The sequence below is a fragment of the Scyliorhinus canicula genome, chromosome 1, assembly GCF_902713615.1.
Source record: "Scyliorhinus canicula chromosome 1, sScyCan1.1, whole genome shotgun sequence".
NCBI lineage: Eukaryota > Metazoa > Chordata > Chondrichthyes > Carcharhiniformes > Scyliorhinidae > Scyliorhinus > Scyliorhinus canicula.
The window spans coordinates 85,811,745-85,835,989 of record NC_052146.1 but is presented as its reverse complement, the minus strand read 5'-3'; the positions used below and the strand labels follow the sequence as shown (position 1 = coordinate 85,835,989).

Genomic DNA, 24,245 nt, shown 5'->3' with positions numbered 1-24,245 from the left:
GGAGCCAACCCCTCAGCCGTGGGGGAGGGAGGGAGGGGCACCGCAAAGAGGCAAAAGATGTTCAGTATGCCAGGATGAAGGTGTCATGCACACTGCCCGGGTATTGGGCATAGATGTGCATGATGCACAGCTCATGGTCACACACCAGTTGCAAGTTCATCGAGTGGAACCCCTTTCGGTTTGTGAAATCCGGCCTGTCATGGGCCGGTGCTCGTAGGGCAGCATGCATTCCGTCGATCATGCCACGATTCCAGACAGGCCCCCACCCGGCGCCAGGAAGGACCCCGTTGCGTAAATCTTCAGGGCGACTGTCACCTTGATGGCCACCGGGAGTAGGTGTCCTCCCCATAACCCCACGGTGCCAGGTGCACCATGATCTGGCATATATGTCGCACTGTCCCCCTGCTCAGTCAGAGTCTTCGATGGCATGCCTGTTCCGGCAGGTCCTCGAATGACAAGCACTGCCGGTACACTCGAGGCCTCAAGCAGTGCTTCCTTTGCACCACCTCCCCCTCGGCCTGTTGGCCGGCCAGCTCCCCATCCTCACGGGCTCCTCTGGGGCAGGCTCCACTGCTGCTGGGTCCCCTCAAGCAGCTCCAGCTCGTACAGCCTCAGTGCATCCCCCTGGTATGTGGCAACTAGGATGAAGGCCACCATTCCTGGTTGTATTTCAATATCCATTGTCTGTAGGGGGTCAAAAAGACATATCAGCATGCCGCCTTGCCCTGTGCCCAACCAGATCCAACGGGCTTCGTGGTGGCCACAGTCTGCACTGCAGCCCTGTCCTCCTTCCACATCCCTACCCCCGCCGTTTCCCCTAGCACCTTGCCCTCTGCACCCCTGGCCTCTTCGGTGCCTGCACCTTGGGGGCCTCTGGCCCGAGTATCCATACCTGCTGCCAGGTGTGCCATTGCGTTGGCTGGAGCTACCCATGCCGGTGGTATGCTTCACGGCCCCGTCTGCGCCCTCCTGCAGGTGCTATTCTGGCCATTGCCCTTATGTGGGCCTCGTGCTGTCCCATCGGTGGGTGGCAGTCGGTCAGTGGGAGGGTTGGTGAGGTGGTGTTTGGGGTGCAGGGGTGGTGACACCCATACGGCCGGTGGCACTCTGCACAACCAGGAGCCACAGTTGACGATCAGTGGGGTGCGTAGCAAGATGGCTGTCTTCCAGACCTTGACAACGGCGGCCCATAACTGGACACGCAGGTTCCTTGGGCGAGTCAACCCAATCCCACGGACCTCCCCCTGGTCATCCACCACTGCCCCCTGGGCATGGAGGGCGGCACCTCCCCACCCCCCACCACCAGCCAGCCCTGCCAGCAGCAAGATCGGCAGCCCACTGTTGGAGACTGTTTTCAGTTTTGCAAGCACAAGCTGTTAGGTACACCAGTGCTTTCTCTGTTGTGAACGGCCGAAGGGACGTGCCGTTTGTCCACCAGTTGTTAGGAAATATAGCCTACATACCTGGCATCAAACACAGAATCATAGAATCCCTACAGTGAAGAAGGAGGTAACCAAGCCCATCGGGTCTGCACCAGCCCAGGGTGGCATGGGGGCGCAGTGGTTAGCACTGTCCGTGTGGAGTTCGCACATAGAGTTCTCCCCATGTGAGTGTGGGACTAACCCCCACAACCCGAGTATGTGCAGGGGAGGTAGATTGGCGATGCTAAATTGCCCCTTAATTTGAAAAAAAAAAGAATTGGGCACTTTAAGTTAAAAAAAAGTCTGCATCAACCCTATGATAGTCCACACACCCAGGCCCAATCCTCTGTCCTATTCCTGTAACCCCACCCAGCTTTTGGACACTAAGAGGTAATTTAGCATGGCCAATCCACTTAACCAGCGCATCTTTGGACTTAGGGAGAAAACTGGAGCACCCAGAGGAAACCCAAGCAGATATGGGGAGAATGTGCAAACTCCATATAGTCACGCGAGGTCATAATCGAACCTAGGTCCTTGGCGCTGTGGGGCAGCAGTGCTAACAACCCCATCAACATTGAAATTCATACACCACATTACTTATTATGTAACTTACAAAAATGAAAATGACCAGATAGCCGAGTGTCCATGCTAGTACAGATGTTTAATCTGCAATTACCCACGCCAATCTTGTCTTCCTGCACATTGTCCATATCCTTTTTATATTGCTTGTTTACAACTGGTCATTGAACTCCCTTTTATTATGTTTTGTTCCATTTACTTTTTAAATACAACATGCATTTGGCTTTTTACCTTCAGAGGTAGCTTCACACATCCTCCTCTGATATTTCTGGTCCTATATGACTGTCCTCACCAAAAGGAGAGACAAGATTTGTAGTGCAGTGCAGGGGAGTGGGGCTAGTTGAGTTCCTTTTCCAGAGAGCTGGCAGGGACACAACTGGTCAAATGATCTCCTTCTAACCTGTAGCCATCTCATAAATAAATGGCTTATTAAAGAGCTCCCTTTCCCTTCACCTGCAAGTACCTGCTAGCAGTCACAGTTTATCTTTAACCTTCTATACCCTTGCTAATTTCCTTTGTATTGATTACCAGTACTCCTTTCTCCTCCTTTGTGCAGTTGTCCTGGTCATGGAATGGGAAGCCAACCTCCCACAATTGGCAGCAGCCATCTAGACTGCACCAATTCATTCAGAAAGTAATCAAATCTGCAAAGTCATAGCTATACATGTAGGTTAGGTGAATACAACCCACGGCTAGTTAAATTATTTTTTTTGGTTTCGTTGCAAACCTTTGTAAAATAATCCAAAAACGCAGCCCGACTCCCCCCACCCACTGTGGATGTGATGTCAAAGCCCAGGCACCAGGAGGCACCAGTGAGCCCCATGCAACCGAACGTGCTGGCTGATTGGCCCCGCCTCTCCAGCTTCCGATTGGCTAATAATGGCTGGCGTCACAGAGTTTTCGGCCTGGGACAGCGGAATACGGCGTTTCCATTGGTCCAGCCTCCTGTCAGTCAGAGTGACGCTGAGCCGGTCTCCAACAGCGAGCTAGGTTGCACTGTTGCAGGAGGCCGTGGGTAAAATGGCGCTGGCCCAGGGCGGCGGCAAGAAGAAGGTTTGCTATTACTATGACGGTAAGGCCGGGGCCTGGGGAGGAGGCGGCTGTCTCTGCCCGCTGGGGCCATAGCCCGGCCCGGCCTCCAAAATTCCCGGGACTGCTTGCGGCAGCCGCCTTTGCATTTGGGGGTGGCGTGCGCGGCCGGGCCCGGGCGGCGGGGAGGCTGGGGTCCGGATAGCTGGGGGGTCCCGGGCCGTGGGGACCCGGAGCTGGGGGTCCCGGGCCGTGGGGACCCGGAGCTGGGGGTCCCGGGCCGTGGGGACCCGGAGCTGGGGGTCCCGGGCCGTGGGGACCCGGAGCTGGGGGTCCCGGGCCTTGGGGACCCGGAGCTGGGGGTCCCGGGCCGTGGGGACCCGGAGCTGGGGGTCCCGGGCCATGGGGAGCTGGGGCTCCGGGCCGTGGGGACCCGGAGCTGGGGGTCCCGGGCCTTGGGGACCCGGAGCTGGGGGTCCCGGGCCTTGGGGACCCGGAGCTGGGGGTCCCGGGCCGTGGGGACCCGGAGCTGGGGGTCCCGGGCCGTGGGGACCCGGAGCTGGGGGTCCCGGGCCGTGGGGACCCGGAGCTGGGGGTCCCGGGCCGTGGGGACCCGGAGCTGGGGGTCCCGGGCCATGGGGAGCTAGGGCTCCGGGCCGTGGGGACCCGGAGCTGGGGTATGGGTGAAGACCCCTATTGGTGAAGGACAGCTTTCCACATGAGGATTCCACTCATTGCTGCAGGGTCTAACCCCGTGGGGTAATGATCCAGCTTGGGATTCACCCCCCAGTGGCTGCATCACCTGAGCAAAGCTCTAAACTTCCAAATCACTCTCCTCCCTGACTCTTGGTGAGAACCAGCTTCCTGTTTCCCAATGCTGCCTATTCCACAGAAACCTTGATGACCTGTGTGAGTCTCAGGATTGTGCTAATCTCCTGTTGCTCCATTTCCTTGATCTGGGGGAGATGGGGTTAATTTATGTTTCAAAAAATGATCACTTGCACAATTTTGTAACTAACATTACAGTAAGTGCTGGGAATGGTGCTAATGTTTGAGTTCTGAGGAGAAGCTATTCGACGCTTCACACTGTTCCCCATTTAGTAAATTCATGGCCGATCCCATTGGGGTGTCAAATCCACCCCTCACCCCATTATCCTCGATTCTCTTGTAGATCAAAAAATGCTTATATACCTGAGCCATGAATACATTCAGTGATCAAGCCTCCACTGCCTTCTGAGACCCCCCCCCCACCGCCCCGCAAATCTGTTTCCCACTCCATAGATGCTGCCAGCATTTTCTATTTTTCAGGTTTCTGCATTCGCAATATTTGATTTTTTTTATTCAAATAAAGATTTACGTTTTCTTCAGGGTTGTTCTTGTACATGAAAAGTGCATTCTTAGCTCACCAGATGGGTTTTTAACAACAATCCACTATACAGGTCATCAGGCTCCAAGTCTGCTTTCTGGATTGCTGAGTTTGCTGGTCCTAGCCACGGTGGCAGTGATGTTTGTCACTGTCGTATGGACCACAAGATGCCAGAAGCATCTGCTATATTTCATCCATTCGAAAACTAGGGAGCAGCCCACTCGGTCATACCAAATGCACAACAGAAAAGTCATCAAGTTTTACAGCACAGAAAGAAACACTTGGGCCCATCGTGTCTATGCTAGCCATCAAGCACCTGTCTATTCGAACCCCATTTTCCAGCACTTGGTCCTTAGCCTTCATGCTATGGTGTTTCAAATGCTCATCTAGACGCTTCTTAAATGTTCTGAGGGTTATAGAGTATTGGTGGGCCAGCCTTAACTTGCACAGATTTTTTGTGAGAGAGATCTCTTTTGGTCCTCCTTCAATGATAGTAAAGAACCAGTGTAAATAAAGCTATACAAGGTGTGCTCAAATGGTTATTATTCTTCATGAGAATGTAAGAAATGGGAGCAGGAATAGATCATGTGACCCTTTGAGCCTCCTCCATCATTCAGTCAGACCATTGATGGTGATCTTCAACTCCATTTTCCTGCCCGTTTCTCATGTCTTTTGATTCCCTGAGAGACCAATAATCTGTCTACCTCCACCTTAAGTATATTCAACGATGGAAGAGCCACAACCCACTTGGCTAGAGAATGCTGAAGATTCACAACCCTTTTGAGTAAAGTAGTTTCTCTTCATCTTAGTCCTAAATGATCAGCCAATTATTCTCGAGCCAGCGGAAACAAACTTCTTCCCTGTCAAGCCTGTTCATATTCTTGTAGGTTTCAGTGAGATCACCTCTAATTCTTCAAAACTCCAGACAATATAAGCCTCTCATCATAGGACAGCGCCCTAATTCCAGGAATCAATCCAATATATATATCTTTCCTTAAACATGGTGTCCAAAACTGTATACTGCTCCAGGCGGAGTGTCACCGATGTCCTTTACTATTGTAGTAAGCACTGTACTCCAATCTCTTTGCAATGGCTTGCTAACCTTGTGTTCCATCTACGTGACTACCCAAGTCTTTCTGGACATTTAGAAGTTTCAGGCCTTTTGAAAAAGATTCTGTTTTTCTATTTTTACTTCTTTCATTGGATGTGGGTGTCACTGGCTAGGCCAGCATTTGTTGCCCATCCCTAGCTGCCCTTGAGAAAATGGTGGTGAGCCACCTTCTCAAAACTCTGCAGTCCATCTCATGCAGGAACATCCACAGTGCTGTTAGGGAGAGAGTTCCAGGATTTTAGACACAGTGAAGAAACTGCCAATATATTTCCAAGTCGGGATGGTGTGTGACTTGGAGGGGAACATTCACGTGGTGGTGTTTCCATGCATCTGCCCTTGTCCTAGATGTTAAGAGATTGTGGGTTTGGAATGTGCCGTCTAAGCATTCTTGGTGAGTTGTTGCAGTGCAAGTGCATCTTCTATATCTGTGTTTCTCAAACTTTACTTCCCGGGGTCCACTTTTGCCAACTGCCGACCTTTGGGACCACGTCACGTTCGCTTACCTCTAATGCGAAAGGGGAGCCTGCTTGGTGCTCGTGATTTCACTGCAATCAGGTTCACGGGGAGAGGGAAATGTGCATATCAGGTGCAGACTTCAGCCAGTTCCTTTGTGCTGTCTTCACCTTTATGAAAATGGAACGGTGGTAGTGCCACACAACAAGGTGGAGGGTATCCTCAGTTGAAGATGGAGCCTTGTCTCTAACAGGACTGAGCGGTGGTCACTTTTATCGATACTGTCATGGACAGATGCATATGCAGCAGGCAGATTGCTGAAGATGAGGTCAAGTATGTTTTTGTTCTTGAATCCCTCACCACCTGCTGCAGTCCCAATCTAGCAGCTATGTCCTTTAGGACCCGGCCAGCTCAGTCTGTGGTGGTACTACCAAGCCACTCTTGGTGATGGACATTGAAGTCCCCCACCGAGAGCATAGTCTGCGCCCTTGCCAACCTCACTGCTTCCTTCAAGTGGTGTTCAACATGAAGGAATACTGAGTCATCAGCGAATGGTGGACTGTATGTGGTAATCAGGTTTCCTTGTCCATGTTTAACTTGAAGCCATGAGACTTCATAGGGTCCAGAGTCGATGTTGAGGACTCACAGGGCAACTCCCTCCCGACTATACCACTGTGCCGCTCGCCCACTCTGCTAGGTCTGTCTTGCCAGGGACACAGGTTATACCCGGGAATGGTGATAGTGGTTTCTGGGACATTGTAAGGTATGATTCTGTGAGTCTGACTATATCAGGCAGTTGCTTGATTAGTTTGTGAGACAGCTCTCCTAACTCTGGCACAAGCCTCCCCGATATAATTACGGCGATCTTTGCAGGGTCGACGGGGCTGGGTTTGCTGTTGTCATTTCTGGTGCCTGGGTCAGTGCCGGGTGGTCCATCCATCTGATATAAATGAAGTATATAATAGACTTTTAGGATAAGATTTAATTTTTTTCTGATGATAGCTGTCTTGTAACTTGTGTAATTAGGTGTTTATATTGTATTAGTTGTACTTAACGTCTTTCGATGCTATTTATTGTATGCCAATGGGCAGATACCTTGATATATCTTTTATTTGTTAAATGCAGGTGATGTTGGGAATTACTACTATGGACAGGGTCATCCAATGAAACCACACAGAATTAGAATGACCCATAACCTGCTGCTAAACTATGGCTTGTACAGAAAAATGGAAATCTATGTAAGTAATATTAAATAGTGACTGGATTATTTTGTTTGAACTGTTCATCATTTTTATGTTGTGTCGAGTGCAAAGATAAAGGTTAGAATTCTTCCATTTTGAGACTAAGTGGTGTGACGGGTGTGGGAACATGGAGTGACTCCCACTGCGGTGGCTGGCAGGCAACGCGCCAAGTCCTCCGACCAGACCTCATTAATTGTGAACCTGGGTGTTTTATGCCATATTCCTAGGCAGGGCAGGCCTGGGTGGTGCAAAGTTCACTGTTGTGTCTGGATGCCAAATTGAAATGGTATCCAACATCTCTACCTGTTGTTGGAGAAAGAAGGTGGACCTCCTGAAAATAGGGATAGATTTCTGGGAGCAGCCTGAGAATAAAGATCGATCTCCAAGAACATTGAGGCTGGAAGATGGATCCTTCCAGGACACCGAATCTGGAATGTCCACCTGCAGATGTTATCCCCTACCTATTGCTGTGGTGTTCATCATAGAATTTGCATGCAGAAGGAGGCCATTCGGCCCATCGAGTCTGCACCGGTCCTTGGGAAGAGCACCCTACCCAAAACCACATGTCCACTCTATCCCTGTAGCCCCACCCAACCTTTTTGGACACAAAGGGCAATTTAGCATGGCCACTCCATCTAACCTGCACATCTTTGGACTGTGGGAGGAAACCGGAGCACCAGGAGGAAACCCACGCAGACACGGAGAACGTGCAGACTCTGCACAGGCAGTGACCCAAGCTGGGAATCAAACCTGGGACCCTGGAGCTGTGAAGCAACTGTGCTAACCACTGTGCTACTATTCCAATGTTGCAGGGGGCCTCCACCCGAAACTGCAGAGGCAGCCCCAGGCATTGTTCAGGTGAGCCCTGGCATATGCATGCCACGTTGTTCTAAACATGGTTCACAATGGCAAGTTTTCACACCAGAACTGCAGAGAATCTGGTGTAGGGGGTCGGGCATTCATTTGCATCTCATTAATGATATGCAAATAAGGTTCATGGCAGCCTCTGCCATTCTTTCCAATGCATCATGATGGGCACCAGTGGAAGATCCTTGCTGTAAATTCACGCTGATCTTTGCCTCCTCCCATGTGCTTGACATTGAACGCGCTGGCGGAGGCTTGGGAGAATTCCGTCCAAAACATATACTGCTTATTATGGGTAACTCTGGTCTTTATGACCCTGTGAATTCTAATGCAGTCGTCAATAGGTTCTTGGCTGCAAAGGGCTAAAATGGAATAAAGTACGTACGTCTATGCAAGTTTAGTATAAATGACAAGTATTTGATAAAGCTACAATTAAAGATGATGTATCTAGTGTATGTCTGTGGTGTCATTCCCCGCAAAGTAAGCAGTATGTCAAAGGATAACTTGGAACAGGTAACCGATGGCCCCAGTTGGGGTGGGGGGACAATGGTGACGGGAAAATGGATCAATGATGGAAATTAAAAAATGGGGTGAAGTTGCAGGAGAGATTGAACAGTCTGAAGCTGTTGAACTCAATGTTAAGTCCGGAAGGCTGTAATGTGCCTTATCGGAAGATGAGGTGCTGTTCCTCCAGTTTGCATTGGGCTTCACTGGAACATTGCAGAATACCAAGGATGGGCATGTGGACATGAGAGCAGCATGAGAACTGCGGTTCAAAGTAACCCAAACCAAGTTCAGGTACCTGGGTACCTGGAAAAAACTCCACAAATGGAACCTCTCCAGCCTGTTGGAGGAGGTGAGGAGGGACCTGCAAAGATGTAACTCACTCTCTCTTTCCCTAGCCGAAAGGCTACAGCCAGTCAAAATGAACGTGCTGTCTAGGTTCCTCTTCATATTCAGATCGCTCCTGATCTTCATCCCCAAATCCTGTTTGCCAGAGTCGATAAGTTAATCATGGCCTTTGTTGCTGGAGGGGGGGGGGGGGGGGGGGGGGAGATACGCAAGTCCATTTTACAATGCAGCGGCACTTGGGAGGCCTAGTCCTACCAAATCATCTGCTCTGCCACTGGGGAGCCAACGCAGAGAGGGTGAGAGGATGATTAAAGGAGCCAGAGGAGGACTGGGTCCGAATGAAAGAAGCCTCCAGCGCGGGGTCGTCTCTCCGCATGATGGCCACCATCGCCACCCCCAGCCCCCCCACATGCACACTTCAGGATCCCAGTGATCGTATCCACCCTAAGGATGTGGAACCAGTTAGGCGCCATTTCGAACTGGGCGAGGTGTCCATGGGGGCCCCCATCTGTAACAGCCATTGGTTCACACCGGTGAGGATAGATGGCACATTTGCGGGAAAAACCGAGGGATATCTGCAACTGCGTAACTTTCTCCGCAAGAAGACAAAAACATTCCCCCCAGAGACCGTGCACACATTCCTGGACATGATCAGAGATCATAGAATTTACAGCGCAGGAGTAGATTCGCCCTATCACGTCTGCACCGGCCCTTGGAAAGGGCACCCTACTTCAACCCAACCTCCACCCTATTCCCATAACCCAGTAACCCCACCTAACCTTTTGGACACAAAAGGGCAATTTAGCATGGCCAATCCACCTGACCACATCTTTGGACTGTGGGAGAAAACCGGAGCACCCAGGAGGAAACCCACGCAGACACGAGGGTAACTTGCAGATTCTGCACAGACAGTGGGGGTGATGGAGTGGACCAAGATAACCCAGAAGGAACGATCCCTTGAATGCTGATAGCAGGAGTGAGGGAAATATGTGTTTGGTGGTGGCATCATGCTGGAGTTGGCAGAACTGGTGGAGGATGATTCTTTGAATGCAGAGGCTGTTGGGGTGAAAAGTGAGGACAACATATCCTGGTTCTGGCATGGAGGGGAAAGAGTGAGAGCCAGAGGTGCAGGAGATGGGTAGGACATTGTTGTGAGCCCTGTCAACCACAGTGGGTGGAAAATTACGCTTAAGGAAGAAGGGAGACCTGTCAGCACCACCGATTTGGAAAGCGGCATTATCGTGTGAAGGCAGAGGAATGGGATACAGTTCTTGCAGGTTGTTGGTTGTGAAGAGCTGTAGTCGAGGTAGCTGTGGGAGTCGGTGGACTTTTAATGTATATTGTGGACAATCTATCCCCAGAAACTGAGATAGAGAGAGGTCAAGGAAGGGAAGGGAAGTGTCGGAGGTGGACCATGTGAACATTGTAGAGGGGTGGAAATTGGGAGCAAAATTGATCAACTTTTCCAGGTCCAGATGGAAGTATGAAGTGACACCAATACAGTTCTTGATGTACTGATAAAAGAATGGTGGGATGGGACCAGAATAGGACTGCAACAAGGAATGTTCCACATACCCCATAAAGACAAAGGAAAAACTGGGACCCCTTCCAGTGTCTCGGTTTGGAGGAAGTGAGACAAGTTAAAGGAGAAATAGTTCAGTGAGAGGGCAGGTTCGGCCAGACGGAGGAGTGGTGGTGGATGGGGATTGTTGATGTTTCTGTTTGAGGAAGAAGTGGAGAGCCCTCGGAACATCTGGTGGGGAATTGAGGAATAGGCAGAGTGGACATCAGTGGTGAAGAGAAAGAAGGTGGTTATGGGAACTAGAAGATGTTGATATGTCGTAGGGCATCAGAGGAATCACAGATGTAGGTGGGGAGTAACTGGACAAGAGGATGGAGTCAAGATGGGAAGACATTAGTTTCTAGTGGATTTTTGGCAGGAGGTAGAAGCGGGATTTGGGAGACTGAGGTTGGAAGCTGTGGAGGGAAGTTCTCCAGAGGAAACGAGGACAGGGAAGCCCCTGGAAACAATGGTTTGATGCTGGGTGGTTGGGTCATGGTCCAGGGCGAGGTAGGAGAGAGTTAACACACAACCTCTGCAAGGTAGTGATCAGAACACCAGACAACAATAACCTCACCCTTGTCAATGGGTTGATGACAAAGTCAGGGTTGGACCTGAGAGCTGAGTGCAGCAAGTTCAGAAGGAGACAGGTTAGAGTGGGTGAGAGGAGCTGAGAATGAGATGGTTGATGCCACACCAACAGTTCTCAATGAAAAGATCAAGAGCAGGTAAGCGGCCAGAGGGAGGGGTCCAGGTGGCGGGAGAATACTGGAGCTGGAGGCACGTGAAAGGATCTGTTGAACGGAGGGAGGACTGCCTGAAGAAGTGAGCACAGAGATGAAGATGGTGGAAGAGTTCAGCATCATGTCAAACATGAAATTCATTGTGGTGGGGCTGTAAGGGTATGAAGCTGAGCCCTTTGCAAAGTACAGAACGTTTATCCTTGGAGGGAGAGATCAGAGGGTATGGTGACTGCACGGGGTTAGAAGGGCTGGGGTCCTAAGGATGGGAAGGGGTGGAGGGCCCTGGATGGGTACTGGTGTCGATGAGTTGTTGAAGCTTGCGTCCCACTCTCCTGCCTGTTTCCCAGATACTTTATCATTTCAACTTGATCTGCTTAATTTTTAAAAGTTAGTATTGAATCTGCTTTTATCAGCTTGTCATTGCATTCAGATCATTAGTTCTGCTCCCTTCTAGTTCTGTTGCCTGTTGCTTTAAACCCATTTACCCTATCGTTATAGTTCACAGAATGGAATCTGTACCTCGTCTAATCTGACTTTTCATAGTCTTGTTGCTTTCTGTTTTGTTTGGACTTAGTGTTGCTCACCCTTGCAGTGCCTAATCCATTCAAACTTTCCCCAAGCCCTGAATTTAGTTCCCTCCCTGGAAGTAATAACAATTTGCAGTTGGCTCAAAACCATAGTTCTACATATGAATAATTATAAGACAAGATACTTTGACAGCCAGAGGCTTGAAGTGCTGAGTTAACATGATTTTTACAGTGGATGAGAGTAAAATGAGAGAAAAGCAGAAGAATATACAGAAAAAATGAGGGAGGCACATTTACAATGGTGCTGTTTTGTAGTTAAAGGTGGCAACCAATTTACACAACTGGGTCCCAACGTAACAATGATGAATGGCCAGTTCATCTATATTGGTGGTGGTTAAGGGCTAAACGATTGATATTCCTTGCTTCTCGAACAGAAGATTTAATACGACGGGCCGAACCGCTTCTTGCTGTGCTGTAAAACTTTTATTACTTGCAGCTGCCGGAATGGGGCACCTGAAATTAACCTCTTTGAAAGGATGGCATCTGTGGCAAAGCTGTAATCCCTCTGTTCTAGACTACAGTACTCGCATCCCTGGAGTTTATTTTGGATCAAGTGCTACCTGACTCAGCATTGGTGGGCAGTAAGGCAACAGACAAGGATAGAGCAGCACGAGGGAATGAGTTAGAAAAAAATATATAACCAGAAATAAGAACAAAAGTATACAGGCGGAGGGGGGAGACGAGCACGAAGTCAAAGGGAGACAAAAGATGAGTTGGTGAGACAGAAATGGCAAGTATTAGAAGAGCGGAGACCTTTTAGCTGTGAGTAATGAACCAGGAAATCAACTCTATTAACTTATTGTGTGGTTTATCGTGTCTGTTATCAATGTCTGTTCCATTCTCAGCTCCTCATACTGAAGCAGTCCGTGCCTATGTGCAGCAAGACTTGTACAATATTTAAGCTTGGGCTGAAGAGTGGCAAATCCATTTGAGCCATGCAAATATTGGGCAATGAGCATCTCCAACAAGAGAAAGCAGATGCTTCTCACCTTGACATTCAGTGGCATTACAATTTCTGTGTCTCCCACCATCAGCATCCTAGGGATCACCTTTGACCAGAATCTGAACTGGACGGGTCACAAATGTCATAGCTACAAGAACAGGTATTCTGTGATAGGTGGTTCGCCTCTCTATTCTATACCCCCTCTACAACAAGACAATATTGAAGGTGATAGGCACATCATTGCCACCAAGTCTCTCACGATTACAATGTGGATGTATGTTACTGTTCTTTCATTGTCGCTTGGTTTGAATCCTGGGGCTCCTAGATAGTACTGTGGGAGTACCTTCACAGCACAAATTGTGTTTCAAGAAGATGGCCCATCAATGCATTCTCTAGGGTATCTGGGAATGGGATATAAATGATGGTTTTTCATGCAATGCCCACATCTGCACACTGAATTTCTCCATTCCACGCATCTAATGTTTTGCAATCTATTTTTCTATAGCTATCCGTCCAAGAAGTTCAAATTTAACAGTTTCCCTTTTTTGTTCTTCCCAAGCGCCCACACAAAGCTTCAGCTGAAGAAATGACAAAGTACCACAGTGATGATTACATCAAGTTTCTGCGGTCCATCCGTCCAGACAACATGTCTGAATACAGCAAGCAGATGCAGAGATGTAGGTTGCTATTATAAAATTAAAATATACTAGAAATGCTCAGGTCGGCAGCATTTGTGGAGAACGCGTGTTAATGTTTCAGAATGTCAGAGACACAGATGGGTTTAATTAAGAACAGAGGCAGAGAAAAGAGGGGAGAGGAAAGATGAAGTGACAAAAGGAATTAAATGGTAAAGTTGCTTTATTTTGTTTTGAACATTCTGCGTTGTGGTCGTGCACAGAATTGCTGTAAAAGAGTTTGTTAATTAATTCAACCCATTTCCTCTAAGAATGCAGTACATGTTTTTGGTCCACTGCATTTTGCACTGGCTACTCTCACTTCTCTTAAAGATATCACCAAAAAGGTTGAATTTTGAAAACAAAGATTTTTTTAATTAACAAAAAAGTTTTTTATTGGTTTTCACAACCTTTATGTTACACATTTCAGTTTGTACGATTAATTTACAGGTTTCACGGCTGCGTAGCTTTTGTAAGGCAACCAGGGAAAGACTGGCATTAACACAATAGATATAGACTAAAGTACAATGCAAGAATATGCAAACAAACACGGGTCACTATACATATTTACAGATAGTTATTTTCCCCCCTTCCAGAGCTGTGGGCCCCATATGGTTGTTCTGTCTCGGCTACCCTTCCTGACTCTGGCCTGGCCTAAATGTTGCTGCTCCCCTTGATCTCCGCTTGCCTTCGGGGGCTGGTTGCTAGGTACGAACAGGCCTTGGAGCAAGTTCGTGAATGGATGTGGAAGCCCTCCTCTGGCAAATTTCTCCAGTTGGAGGAATTCTGACAAGTCTGCCAGCCAGTCTGCGACTTTGTGTGGTGCTGCCGATCGCCAGCCGAGCAGGATTTTCTGGTGGGCGATTAGGGAGGCTAGGGCATTGCCCCCCCCCCCCCCCCCCCCCCCCCCTCCCCTAAAGAGTTGTGGCTGGTCTGATACCCCAAAGACTGCCACATTTGGGCTTGGCTTCACCCTCGCCCCCACAACTTTAGATATTGCCTCAAAGAAGGTTGTCCAGAACCCAACCAGTCTGGGGCAAGACCAGAACATGTGGGTGTGGTTGGCTGGTCCTCCCTGCCACCATCACATTTGTCCTCCATCTCTGGGAAAAACCTGTTCGTTTGAGTTCTGATTAGGTATGCCCTGTGCACCACCTTTAGCTGCATCAGGCTCAGCCCTGCACATACGGAGCTGGAGTTTGCCCTATGCAGTGCTTTGATCCAGAGTCCTTTCTATGCCCAGTTTCTCTTCCCATTTCTCCCTCATCTCATCTGGGAGGGACGTACCTCCTCCCAACAGTCGCCACTACAGGTCCCCACAGTTCCCCTTCCCTAGGTCCCACGTCCCAACAGTTCCTCAACCTGTGAGTGTCTCGGTATCTCGGGTGACGCCGTCAGTTCCCTGCAGGTGAAGGTACCTCATTTCATTCCCTTTGGGTAATTGGAAATTTTCCGTGAGCTCCTCCAGGGTCACTATCCTGTCATTTGTGTACATGTCACTAACTCTAAATGTCTCATTGTCCTCTCTCGACCAGTGGTGTCCATTGCTGGGGCCATGAATCTGTGGTTGTTACAGATGGAGTCTCTGGCGGACATTTCGGTTAGGTCGGAGTGCTCTCTCATTTGATACCACGTTTGGAGCGTGGCCACTACCACTGGGCTTCTTGGGTATTTGGTTGGAGGGGATGGGAGTGCAGTCGAGATTAGTGCTCGGAGGAGGGGCAGCACACTGGTGCAGTTGTTAGCGCTGCTGCCTCACGGTGCTGAGGACCCGGGCTCGATCCCGGCCCCGGGTTACTGTCCGTGTGGAGTTTGCATATTCTCCCTGTGTCTACGTGGAGAACCCAAAAATATGCCAGGTACGTGGATTGACAATGCTAAATTGCCCATTACTTGGAAAAAAAGAATTGGGTACTCTTAAATGAAAAAAAAAAGAGGTTAGTGGTCGGAGGAACGTCCCTATGCAGAAACTCCACTCCATCCGCCCCCTGTAGGTTTGGGAGGGCCGAGCCTCTCATGCTACTTTTCCTTTGTAGGGCACTTTTTTGGATCCTCAGGTGCTCTCTTTCTTCTGCCCCCCCCCCCCCCCCCCCCAAACACACACACACACAAACACCATGATTAATTTATCCACCATATTAAAGAAGGCCTTGAGGATGCAGATCGGGGGGTCTAAGATGGGGGATTTTGTATGATAATGTACTTGTGTTTGCTCTGTTTAATGCAAGATGTGGGTTGGCTTTAGGGTGGGTGGGGTGATGTTGTTATGTCTTTTTGTATGGGTCTGGTGGACGGGTTCGGGCAGGGAGGTAAACGGGGAGTGGGGGGAGCTGGTGGGGGGGGACTGGCAATGGGAGTTGCCCTAGAGGAGGCGGGGTTGGGCAGGGCGACAACCAGGGCGTTTCTCTGGTTTCCCGCGCTGTGGAATGGTGAGGGCGGAGTCGGGGCTGAGAAGCGCGGGCCGTTGCTGGCTGTTATTTTCCCGCGCAAGAGAGGGGTGGGGGGGGACGAGGGCCTGCTGATGGGCACGAAGGAGGAGGGGTAGTCCCACGTGGGGAGGAGTCGGAGGTAGGGCGGGAGTCGCCGGGGTCAGCAGAAGTTAGCTGGCTCACGGGAGTGCTATGAAGGGAGGGGCGCTGCTAGGAGGGGTCCTAGCCCCGGGGGGGGGGGGGGGGGGGGGGGGGGGGGGGGGGTACCGGGTTGCTGCTGAAACGGTCAGGAAGGAGCTGGAGGATGCTGGGGGGTGAGTTGCCGCCGTGGGGAACTGGCCGAGCGGGGGACGCTGGCCAGTGGTGGGCAGGGGATGGGTTATGGCTAATCGGCAGGGGAGGGGGGCAGGGAGCCCTCTGATCTGGCTGATAACCTGGAATGTGAGGGGGCTGAATGGGCCGGTCAAACGGGCCCGGGTGTTTGCGCACTTGAAGGGGCTGAAATCGGATGTGGCCATGCTCCAAGAGACACACCTGAAAGTGGCAGACCAGGTTCGGCTGAGGAAGGGATGGGTGGGCCAAGTATTTCACTCGGGGCTGGATGAGAAGAGTCGGGGGTGGCGATCCTGGTGGGAAAGAGGGTGTTGTTCGAGGCGTTAAATGTGATGGCTGACAGTGGCGGGAGGTATGTGATGGTGAGTGGTGAGCTGCAGGGGGAGCGGGTGGTGTTGGTGAATGTTTACGCCCTAAATTGGGACGATGTGGGGTTTAAGCGGTGTATGTTGGGCCGCATTCCGGACCTGGAGGTGGGGGGCCTGATCATTGGGGGGGGGGGGGGGGGGGGGGGGGGGGGAAAGAGAGAGGGGGGGAGACGGGACTTCAACACGGTGCTGGATCTCCCATTGGATCGATCCAAGTCCCGGACGGGTAGGAGGCCAGCGGTGGCTAAGGTGATGAGGGGATTTATGGATCAGATGGGAGGGGTGGATCCCTGGAGGTTTGCGAGGCCAAGGGCCAGGGAATACTCGTTTTTCTCCCACGTGCATAAGGCCTATTCGAGGATTGATTTTTTTATGTCCTGAGCAGGGGGCTGGTTTCGAGGGTGGAGGATGTTGAATACTCTGCCATTGCCATTTCAGATCATGCCCCGCACTGGGTGGACCTCGGGCTGGGGGAGGAGATGGACCAACGTCCGCTCTGGCGCTTGGAGGTGGGGCTGCTGGCAGATGAGGAGGTGGCCGAGAGGGTTCGGGGGTGTATTGAGAGGTACCTTGAGGCTAACGATAAAGGGGGGGTCCGAGTGTGGACGGTCTGGGAGGCATTGAAGGCGGTGACTAGAGGGGAGTTGAGTTCCATCCGAACCCATGGGGAGAGGGGGGGAGCAGAGGGAGAGACTGATAGGGGAGATGGTGAGGGTGGATAGGAGATATGCGGAGGCTCCGGAGGAGGGATTGCTGGGGGAGAGGCGTAGCCTTCAGGCCAGGTTCGACCTATTGACTACCAGAAAGGCGGAAGCTCAGTGGAGGAAAGCACAGGGGGCGGTGTATGAATATGGGGAGAAGGCGAGCAGGATGCTGGCACACCAGCTCCGAAAGCGGGACGCGGCCAGGGAGATTGGGGGAGTGACGGATAGAGCTGGGAAGGTGGTGCGGAGGGGGGTAGATGTTAATGGGGTCTTCAGGGACTTCTATGGGGAACTGTACCGGTCTGAACCCCCGGTGGAGGGGGGTGGAATGGGGCGCTTCTTGGACAAGCTGCGATTTCCGAGGGTGGAGGAGGGGCAGGTGGAGGGACTGCGGGTGCCGATTGAGCTGGAGGAGTTGGTTAAAGGGATAGGGAGCATGCAGTCGGGGAAGGCGCCGGGGCCGGACGGGTTTCTGGCCGAATTTTATAAAAGGTATGCAGATCTGTTGGGCCCCCTGTTGGTCCGGACCTTTAACGAGGCAAGGAAGGGGGGGGGGGGCTTTGCCCCCAACTATGTCACGGGCGCTGATTTCCTTGATCCTGAAGCGGACAAGGACCCTCTGCAGTGTGGGTCATATAGGCCGATCTCGCTGCTAAATGTAGACGCCAAGCTGCTGGCAAAGATCTTAGCCACAAGAATATAGGACTGTGTGCCGGGGGTCATTCATGAGGACCAGACGGGGTTTGTGAAGGGAAGGCAGTTGAATACAAACATACGAAGGCTCCTCAACGTTATTATGATGCCGGCTGTAGAAGGGGGGGGCGGAGATAGTGGTGGCATTAGATGCGGAGAAGGCCTTTGATAGGGTTGAGTGGGGGTATCTGTGGGAGGTGTTGGAGAAGTTCGGGTTTGGGGAGGGGTTTGTCCGTTGGGTGAGGTTGCTCTATGAGGCCCCGATGGCGAGTGTAGCCACGAATAGGAGGAGGTCGGAGTACTTTCGGCTGTACCGGGGGCGAGACAGTGTTGTCCCCTGTCCCCCTTGCTCTTTGCGTTGGCAATTGAGCCCCTGGCCATGGCGTTGAGGGAGTCAGGGAACTGGAGGGGCCTGGTGCGGGGTGGGGAGGAGCATCGAGTCGCTTTATGCGGACGACCTGTTGCTGTATGTGGCGGGTCCGGTGGGGGGGATGCCGGAGGTGATGAGGATTCTTAGTGAATTCGGGGGCTTCTCTGGGTATAAGCTGAACCTGGGCAAGAGCGAGTTGTTCGTGGTGCACCCGGGGGATCAGGAGGAGGGGATTGGTAGGCTCCCACTGAAGCAGGCAAGGAAGAGCTTCAGGTACCTAGGAGTCCAGGTGGCTGGGAGCTGGGGGGCCCTGCACAAGCTCAACCTCACAGGGTTGGTGGAGCAGATGGAGGAGGAGTTCAAAAAGTGGGATATGTTACCGCTGTCACTGGCGGGGAGGGTGCAGTCCGTTAAGATGACGATGCTCCCGAGTTTTTTGTTCCTGTTCCAGTGCCTCCCCATCCTTATCCCGAAGGCCTTTTTTAGGAGGGTCAACAGGAGTATTACGGGATTTGTGTGGGCGCATGGGACTCCGAGGGTGAGAAGAGTGTTCTTATAACGGGGCAGGGATAGGGGGGTGCTGGCGCTGCCCAACCTCTGTGGGTACTAGTGGGCTGCCAACGAGCGGTGGTGCGTAAGTGGGTAACGGACGGGGAAGGGGCAGCATGGAAGAGGATGGAGGTGGCGTCCTGTGTGGGCATGAGCCTGGAGGCGCTGGTAACGGCGCCGTTGCCGCTCCCTCCAACGAGGTATGCCACGAGATCGGTGGTGGCGGCTACCCTCAAAATTTGGGGGCAATGGAGATGGCATTGGGGAGAAGTGGGGGGCTCGATGGAGGCCCCGATACGGGGGAACCATCAGTTTGTCCCAGGGAGCATTGATGGCGGATTTCTGGGCTGGCACAGGGTAGGGGTTAGGAGATTGAGGGACCTGTTTGTGGAGGGGAGGTTCGCGAGCTTGGGGGAGTTAGAGGGGAAGTTTGGGCTCCCCCCGGGGAACATGTTTGGGTACATGCAGGTTAGGGCGTTTGCCAGGCGGCAGGTAGAGGGGTTCCCCTTGCTGCCCCCACGTGGGGTACGGGACAGGGTGCTCTCGGGGGTGTGGGTTGGAGGAGGGAGGATTTCGGACACATACCGGGTAATGCAGGAGGTAGACGAGGCCTCGGTGGAGGAACTGAAGTGTAAATGGGAAGAGGATCTGGGTGAGGAGATTGAGGAGGGGATGTGGGCGGATGCCCTGGAGAGAGTGAATTCCTCCTCTTCCTGTGCGAGGCTTAGCCTCATACAGTTCAAGGTGCTGCATAGGGCCCACATGACTGGGACGAGGATGAGTAGGTTTTTCGGGGGCGAAGACAGGTGTGCTAGGTGCTTGGGGAACCCAGCAAGCCACGCCCATATGTTTTGGGCATGCCCAGCGCTGGGGAGGTTTGGAAGGGGATAGCAAGAACGGTATCGAGGGTGGTGGGATCCAGGGTCAAGCCAGGCTGGGGACTCGCAATTTTTGGGGTTGCAGTGGAGCCGGGAGTGCAGGAGGCGAAAGAGGCCGGTGTCCTGGCCTTTGCGTCGCGAGTAGCCCAGCGGAGGATTCTTCTTCAGTGGAAGGATGCGAGGCCCCCAAGCGTGGAGGCCTGGATCAATGATACGGCGGGGTTCATCAAATTGGAGACGGTGAAATTTGCCCAGAGGGGATCAGTACAAGGGTTCTTTAGGCGGTGGCAGCCTTTCCTGGACTTCCTGGCGGAACGGTAGGGAAATAGGCCGGCAGCAGCAGCAACCCGGGATGGGGGGGGGGGGTTTGGTTCGGTGGTAGGGAGAACTGTGTACATGAGTTTGTGGGATGTGGCGGGTGTTATCTCGTTCCCTGTTGTTTGTTTTGTTTTTTTTTCTTTTGTTTGCAGTTGCTTTTGTAGTTGGGTGGGTGTTGTTCTTGGGTTTTTTCCATGGTTGTTTTGTTAATATTGTTTTGTTGTTTATATTTTGTGAAAATCTTAATAAAAATGATTTTTTTTTTAAAAAGAGGATGCAGATCGGGAAGGATCTGATCCGGAAGAGGAACCTGGGCAGTACGTTCATTTTGATCGTCTGCACTCTCCCTGCCAGCGAGAGTAGTAGTGTGTCCCACCTTTGCAGGTCCGAGATGTTCAGTGGCTCAATTGCCAGGGCGAATAGCAGCGAGGTCAGTGGGCATTCCTGCCTTGTGCCTCTGTGCAGTTGGAAGTATTTTGAGCTGATGGTGTTAGCCTGTGCGCTTGCTGTGGCTGCGCTGTACTGTAGTTTCACACAGGAGGTGACCCCTGGCCCAAGCCCAAACCAGTCCAATACACAATACATCTGAGGTATTTCCACTGGACTATGTTGAAGTCCTTTCTGTGTCCAGGGAGATGATGTGTTTTAGAACATAGAACATGCAGTGCAGAAGGAGGCCATTCAGCACATCGAGGCTGCACCGACCACTTCCACCCTATCCCTGTAAACCAATAACCCCTCCTAACCTTTTGGACACTAAGGGCAAGTTAGCATGGCCAATCCACCTAATCTGCATGTAATTGGACTGTGGGAGGAAACCGGAGCACCCAGAGGAAACCCACGCAGACACTGGGAGAACATGCAGACTCTGCACAGACAGTGACTCAACGGGGAATTGAGCCTGGGACCCTGGCGCTGTGAAGCCACAGTGGTAGCCACTGTGCGGCCGTGATGCCCTGGATGGGGTCATTATCACATTAAGCAGGCAACTAATGTTTGATGTTCGCTGCCTGCCCTTGACAAAGAACTTCTGGTCCTCCACGAGTACCTCCAGCATGCAGTTCTCCAACCACCTTGCCAGGGTTTTTGCCAGGATCTTCCCATCTATATTGAGCAGAGAGATTGATCTGTAAGACCAGCACTCATTTGGGATTTTGTCTTTTTTGGGTATCAGTGATATGGAGGCTTCTGCCAGTGTTGGTGGCAGGGAGCCCCTTACCAGCTAGTCTGTGAACGTCTGCCACAGATGCGGGGCTAGTGCCGTCGCAAATCTTTTGTAGAAATCCGCCGGGATTCCATCTACCTTCCCCGCCTGCGTGGAATTGTTTTTTTTAAATTTAGAGTATCCAATTCATTTTTTCCAATTAAGGGGCAATTTAGCGTGTTCAATCCACCTACTTTGCACATCTTTGGGTTGTGGGGGCGAAACCGGAGCAATTTTGCAGTGTTGGCCCTCGGCTGTTCCTGGCTTTGGGCGTTGGCCGGAGTGACCCGTGAGCTCTGTCTTTTTCTGAGGATTTGGGAAGCTGTCTCATCCCACCGGGTTGCCCAGCTTTTTGGCCACGTACTCTGTAGGTCACTGTCCTCGGGCGTCCCCGGTAGGCACATTAGGCGGAGGTTCTGGCGTCACGACCAATTTTCCTGGGCCTTGACCTTCCCTTTTCGTGTCCCTTGTGCCGCCAACAACCTTGCTGTTTCTGTTTCTAATGCGGTGATCTGTGATCGGTCATGGTTTTCTCCAGCTCCTCGATTGTGATATCCTCCGTCTCCAGATGCCTCTCCGCAGCTTTTCTAGGGCCGCCTGTAAGATAATCAGTGCCTCCATCGCAGTCACCTTCATGATTGCCGTCATGTCCATTATAATGGCTCCCTTGAATTCTTGGAGCTCCTGCATGAGGAATTTCCTCCATCAGCTGGTCGGAGGGGAGGAAGCCGCCCGCCTCGCTCAGGTGTGGCTCTGGCGTCGCTGCCCCTCGTGCTCTCCATCTCCTCATCTTTCCTATCCCGGCTTTTGTTGTTGCCTCTGCCATCTTTTCGACTTCTGGAATTGCTACCTTTTGGCATGGCTCATTTTGTTGGTGTTAGAGGGGAGGGGGGGGGGGGGGGGGGGGGTGTTGTTTACTCCCGGTTTTAGCAGGTTATTTTCAATTTAAAGTGCCTGATTCCTAGTTTTCAGGAGGAAAGCCATCTTTTGTGAGTCCACTCAACACATTTCTGTCACTGGAAGTCAAATATTTTTATTTGAGAAATTGTTGGATTAATGTGCAGCAAGTCTGCGTTACTCCTCTCTCTAGAAATGTATTGAACTGAGAGAATAATTAAATAGTGGTTTTCTGTATGATCTGTTTGATAGAACAAAATGCACAAGTGCAAATTCAAAATTGGTAGTCTTTGTATTTCAAATTCTTGACAGCATTTTATGCAGCGTAGGGACTTTGCTCAGTGGATAATAAAAGTTCCAATTAAAACTGATACTGCAGCTGGGGTACCCATGGTGGGAAACGTCATGGGTGGTGTGGAAAAGTGGGTGGGACTGGAATTCCCAGCCAGTATCTGATAGCCACAGGAAATGAAGTTGAAAAGATCTATCTAACTATGGCAAAAAGATATGTTTCTACTTCATAATGTGTCACATAGAGCAAGTACCACAGGCAGCTATAGGAATCTTGAAACTGCAAAATGATCCTCCTTTGTACTGGGTAAACTAATGAAATGAGCCAGAAACCGTAGAGATATTGGATAGCTACTCTAATTGATGGATGTGGCTTGTAGTGTCCCACAGGCTGAATGGCCTCCGCTATCAAACGGAGAGAGCTTGAGACCAACATATCCAAGTATATCAATGACAATAAAGATAGGTGACTCTGAAGTCAGTGTAGATGGAAGCGTTACATTAGAGACTGGGGCATTAAATGCGTGGACCAAACATTTGCAAATTAATTTTGCTATGAGCAAGTTTGGACTAGAAATGGTGCAAAGCTAGAAACAATGGAAGTCCAAAGTGACTTTGGGATCCATGTGTTTAGATCATTAAAATGTTCAGAAAAGGTACAAGAGTCTATCACGTGTCAATAAAGTGTTGGTGGTGCGATGTACACGCACAGCCCTGGTTAGACCTGGAGTTTTGTATTAAGTTCCAGGCTTCACCTTTTAGGAAGGATCTACTGACCTTTGAGAGAGTATAGTGACATTTATTAGAATGATGGTGGACTCGCAATTAGATTACAAGGAGAGATTATGCAAACTAGGATTATATTCCCTGGAATTTAGAATGTTTAATTGTTGGCTCAAAGCTTTTAAGATATGCTGGGGAATTGATGAGTAGATGAGAAAATATGTTTCTGATTGAAGAATTGGGGACATCACATACAAATTAAAAACAGACCAGGGATGAAAGTGAAATACTGTGGATGCCTGGAAACTGAAATAAAAATAAAAATTGCTGGACGTACTCAGCAGATCAGGCAGCGCCTGTGGAGAGAGAAACAGAGTTTCAGGTTAATGAGAATTTTCATGATTTTGAAGAAAGATCACTTCACAAAAGGTTATTAAATTCAGATCTCCTTCAACTACTGGGAATTGATTCCGTACTTCGGTTTCATATTTGAGCATTCAGAGTAAGTGAGAACTAGCTATTTGATCAATCATGTTCTGATCTAACATTTCCACACACAAGTGGGATTTATTGACCAGCATGGGGATTGGGGAATCACTCCATTTTCTGTTTTGTTTCCCTCCCCCTCAATTAGAGGTTGCTCAGACTAATTGTGGTTTCTCAAACACTGCACTGGCTGAGAGCTCCTAACAGCACAGGTCAAGCATTAAATGCACAACTATTCTAGTCTGCCTGGCTTAGTGCTGCACTGAGCTAAACCTTCACCATTAACTAGACCATTGGGGAATATCTGGCAAACGGTCTCATTGTAAACTATGCATGCTAAAACTATGCAAAGCACTATTTAGACCACACCTGAAATACTGTGAACAGTTTTGATCCCCTTATCTAAGGAAAGACATGGTGTCAGTGGAGGCAGTCCAGAGACGGTTCACTCAGTTGATCATTGGTTGGGCCTGTGCTCATTGGAGTTTAGAAGAATGAGAGGCTCACTTATTGAGACATTCAGAATTCTCAGGGGACTTGACAGGGTGGATGCTGAGGTGTTTCCTCTTGTGGGAGAG

At 50.7% G+C, this 24,245-nt stretch overlaps 1 protein-coding gene across 1 annotated transcript in view; it reads left to right on the top strand.

Moving 5' to 3' along the window:
- Positions 1-2,944: 2,944 nt before the first annotated feature.
- The window catches only part of hdac1 (histone deacetylase 1), a 75,983-nt gene continuing 54,682 nt past the window's right edge, over positions 2,945-24,245 (top strand). Inside the window, exons 1-3 of the mRNA XM_038794688.1 lie at positions 2,945-3,072; positions 7,085-7,197; positions 13,310-13,427. Of these exons, the coding sequence (XP_038650616.1) occupies positions 3,021-3,072; positions 7,085-7,197; positions 13,310-13,427 (283 nt within the window). The 5' untranslated portion in view covers positions 2,945-3,020. The remainder of the gene's footprint in view (positions 3,073-7,084; positions 7,198-13,309; positions 13,428-24,245) is intronic.